Source organism: Emiliania huxleyi (assembly GCF_000372725.1).
Source record: "Emiliania huxleyi CCMP1516 unplaced genomic scaffold EMIHUscaffold_89, whole genome shotgun sequence".
In the NCBI taxonomy this organism is placed as follows: domain Eukaryota; phylum Haptophyta; order Isochrysidales; family Noelaerhabdaceae; genus Emiliania; species Emiliania huxleyi.
Genome location: NW_005195368.1, coordinates 13,118 through 17,183, shown reverse-complemented (window position 1 = coordinate 17,183; position 4,066 = coordinate 13,118). Strand labels below are relative to the sequence as shown.

At 64.5% G+C, this 4,066-nt stretch overlaps 2 protein-coding genes across 2 annotated transcripts in view; both read right to left on the bottom strand.

Annotated features, from left to right (window-relative positions):
* Positions 1–1,483: 1,483 nt before the first annotated feature.
* On the bottom strand, positions 1,484–1,645 carry EMIHUDRAFT_60401 (hypothetical protein; the record flags this gene model as incomplete). Its single annotated transcript, XM_005757937.1, has 1 exon — positions 1,484–1,645. A coding segment is annotated over one exon (162 nt), but the record flags the coding sequence as incomplete, so codon positions are not given.
* A 1,780-nt stretch (positions 1,646–3,425) lies between these two features.
* EMIHUDRAFT_219980 (hypothetical protein) overlaps positions 3,426–4,066 on the bottom strand; it is a gene marked incomplete at both ends in the record, with an annotated part of 1,740 nt that continues 1,099 nt past the window's right edge. Inside the window, one exon of the mRNA XM_005757936.1 lies at positions 3,426–3,902. Within this exon, the coding sequence (XP_005757993.1) occupies positions 3,426–3,902 (477 nt within the window). The remainder of the gene's footprint in view (positions 3,903–4,066) is intronic.

The following is a 4,066-nucleotide window of genomic DNA, read 5'->3' as shown; positions in this document are numbered from 1 at the left end:
CATCGACCATCGTTCCCGGATATCCGCCATCCGGCATCCGCCCCGAAGCGCCCGCGAGCGCGAACACTCGTGCATAAACAATAGTCATAGATACCCGGACACCTCGGAGCTCGGTTTTCCATAGGCTATTAAATAGTATTTAAAACCGGGGCATAGGGTTTCTGATGTGCGGTTTCCCATGGGCGCTCTGTTGACTGTTTTTCGACTGGGGTATAGGGACTTCCCGACCCGCCTCGACTTGACTTCCCGGATCTCTGCTGTGTGGGTGTTGGTTTCTGCGGTGTGAATACACATCGCTCCCGCTTCGGCCTAATGGGCCAGCTCCAACCAGCCACGCTATACAGCCGCTCGCCGCGCCTTGCCCTTGGTCCCAGCGGGCCGGCGCGGCCTCCCGCCCCCGGACAGCAGCCCTGCGGGGGTGGGCTCAGGAGGCGGGCTGCTCGACGGCCGAAGAGGCGGGTAGAGAGTAGCCCGCTTGCAGCCCCACCGCCGGGGGTAGCTCGCCGCTCAGGTGCGGCGGTGAATAGGTGGCGGGAATTCAATATAGGCGCCTGGGGGGGCAGAGAGAGCACTGAGGGAGCGTCCTGCTGGAGGTGGTGCCCTCAAGATCGCCGCGCGCTTTGCCGCCACTGTGAAGGTACTCAAAACACTCGCACACTTTCACGCTCTGCCTTTCTTTATCGGAGCAGAAACCAGAAACCACTAACCACAAACCAGAGTGCCTGATAGTGAGATTGGGCTCCCGGAGATGGGCTCCCGCGGACGCGACACACACAAGGCGCGGAGAGACACGCACGCACGCTCTCACAATCTACGAGTACTGTTCGAACTACTTTCGACCGCCTCTCCCCTCGCCCCCCTTCCTGCCGTCGCCGCCCCCACCGCTGCCACTGGCATTGCCCGACCCCTCTCTTGCCCCGACCAGGCTACGAAAGCGATCAGAGAAGCCTCGAATGACGCTCTCCGCCGCATCAAGGGCTCTGCGTTTGGCGTAGTCAGCCACCGCTCTGCCGACTGCGCGGCCAGCCTCGGCCGCCATCCCGCGCAGCGCGGCTTGCATCTGCTGCTGCGCCCGCTTCATCGCCTCCTCCTCATCCTTTGTCATTGCGCGCCGCGGACCGCCCCCAGAGCTGAAGGGCCCCGGCCCGCCGAACGGGTTGCCCCCGGCCCCTAGCTCCTCCTCCACCACTTTCCTCTCGCCGTCCGGCCCCACTGTCGTCGTCCGGAGCCGCAGGCGCCCGTCCGGGCCTTGGAAGACCTCCTGGTGGAACCTGGCCGAGGAGGGACCTCGCCCGCGCCCGCCTCCAAAGCTGCCGTGGACACCGACGTTTCCGGGAAAGCCTTCGCGGAAGAGCTCTCGGAAGAGCCTCTCCGCGTCCTGTTCGGTGAAGGCGCCCGATCCTCCGAAGCCGCCGCCTGGGAAACCTCTGCCGCCGCCAGGGCTTGCGTGAGCGTGAGCCGCGCCGCCGTCGCTCAGCCTCGCAAACGCCTCGCTGACTGCCTTGAACCGCTTCTCCGCTCCCTCCCGGTCGTCAGGATTGCGGTCGGGGTGGTGCTTCATGGCGAGGCGGCGGTAGGCCGCCTTGATCTCGTGCTTGCTCGCTCCCAGCTTGACCCCGAGTACGCGGTACGGGTCGGCGCCGAGGCAAAGGCCGCGGCGCTGCTGGAGACCGCGCGAGGAGGCGGCGTTGAGTCGGCAACCGACTCGGAGTCGGCTTCGTAGTCGTCGTAGCATTGAGATGCTCGGTCTCGCGCCTCGCGCCTCCAAGGGGCAGGCCGGAAAAAGAATTCTGCCTTACCTCGCGACACTAGGCATACCTTAAACTAGGCACGGGACTGGCGCTCAGTAGGAAAAGAATTGAGTTCGCCGCCGTAGACTACGCCGTGGGTAGGGGAACCCACGACGGCAACGCCGTTCCTGAGGGAGGGTGTAGAGGATGTAGAGTGTAGAGCGCTGTAGAGCTGTAGAGATGTAGAGCGCTGTAGAGCGCTGTAGAGCTGTAGAGCTCTACATCCGCCGCGTCACGATGCGCCTGCGTTGTAGAGCGATGTAAGAGGGCGCTCTACAACGTGAAATCTCTACAACAAACTCTACATCATACCCGGGTAAGGCGCGAACGAGGCACGGTCGCTCTCCGACATGAGGTGCGTTGCACTTGCCAGTGCTGCCCTGGCCTTCTGTCTGCCCGCCCAATGGGTGGCAGGTGCCTCTGCTGCTGTGGCATGCCTCACGGCTGCGACTGGCCGGCGCCTCGGCGCGTCAGCTCGGCTCGGCGTAGCGATAGCCGATAGTGGCCAGCGCAACTCGCCTGGACTCAACGCTCAGCCAGGAGCTCCCGCACGCGCTGGCGCGAGTCATGGCGCATGCAACGCGTCTGAATGCTCGCCTCGCCTCGCGCAAATGCGACCGTCCTCGCAGCCGACAGTCCACCGCCTGCTAAAGAAGCACAGCGACGAATGCGGCACCGGCGACGCATGGCAGGCTGGTCATGACGCAGTCATAGGGTGTTGTGTGTCGTCAGAGTGACTCTCTGTGTGTCAGGGATAGTCAGGGCCGTCCATCAGAGCTCCAGTAAGCTCGGAGACACCCCATTAGCGCGGCTCGACCTCTTTGAGTCACTGCCTTCCCGGCGGGTTGGCTGTAGCACCTGCTGTAGAGCCTCTACAACAAACTCTACAGCAAAATCGCACTCTACATCGCTCTACAGGCGACTCACATCGCCTCGTCACGCGGCGGATGTAGAGCTCTACAGCTCTACAGCACTCCAGAGCGCTCTACATCTCTCTACAGCTCTATACAGCCTGAGGTACAGCGCTCTACACTCTACATCCTCTACACCCTCCCTCAGACCCGCGCTGCTCGGGGGCATACGATAGGACGGGTTAGCGTCGGGTTAGCGTCGGGTTATGGCCCCTTCTCGAGCGCACCCCCTTTAGGGGCTAGGCCTAGGGCTCTCTAGCCCGATGCCGGATGCCGATCACCTGGCCTGCTGGCTGGGTGCGCTACTTATATACGTGGCTGGGTTCACAGCGATTGTAGGAACATTGGGGGAACACTTGACGGTCGCGGCCTTCCGACTCGCGCCTCTCCGCCTCACTGGCACTATTGTAGCCCTGGCCGGTGCGCGTGGGCGTGCAGAGTTGAAGTTTTCCGGAGTATAAAAATTCGAACGCGTTCTCTCGCGGTGACCAAAAAATGTCCACCTCAGAGGCACCTCCGGAGGCAGGCCGCTGCACGCCGGCGACACAGCTCATGTGCATGTGCATGTGGGTTGATGCTCGGACCTCACTCCAAGTGCTCCAAGTGCACAAGTGTGCGCACCGACCTCCGGTACGGCCTGGCGCCGAACCTGTCGGACCTCAAGACAGCGTTGTACATCCCTTGGCGAGGGCGGTGGAGACTCACACAGCTCACAGGCGTGGGCCTACTCAGACGCGCGACACCACGGCAAAAAGCCGCACTCGATCGCCCACGCCGTCTCGCCGCCATCGAATCCCCGGCCCGGTGCGTCGTGTACGCACACGCGCAACGCGGGGCACGGCGCCGCTCCCTCGCCACCGGCGACAAACGCGCGAGCGAAGCTCTGTGCGTCGGCGTCGATCGACCCGCAGTCAGCGTCGCTGCGGCACAGGTGCAGCTCTCGCAGCGAGGAGCAGCCGCGCAGCGGCGCGAGGGCGCGGGCGACTCCGCCCGCCGGCAAGTCATCATTGTCGTACCACTCGATGAGGAGCCGTTCGAGGGCAGGGAAGAGGGCGGCGGTGTATGCGGCCGCCATGTGCAGCGCGCAGTCGTCGGCGAAGCCCGCCGCGGAGACGACGCCGGCCGCAAAAGCATCGACATCCGCCCGCCCAGCGCCTAACGGCCGTGTCGCGGCCGTGTCGCGGAACAGTGGCGGACGCCGCTACGCGTGCTGCCGCCCGGCACGCGCCAGGTGAGTTTGTGAAGAGGGCGAGGTCGCGCAGGCCGGCCGCCCAGCGAGGCGGGCCCCTCCCCTCGTCGCAGAGCGCGCGGAAGAACGCGAGCGGGTCGAGCCAGGAGCACTCGACTGCACCGAGAGACTGCAGG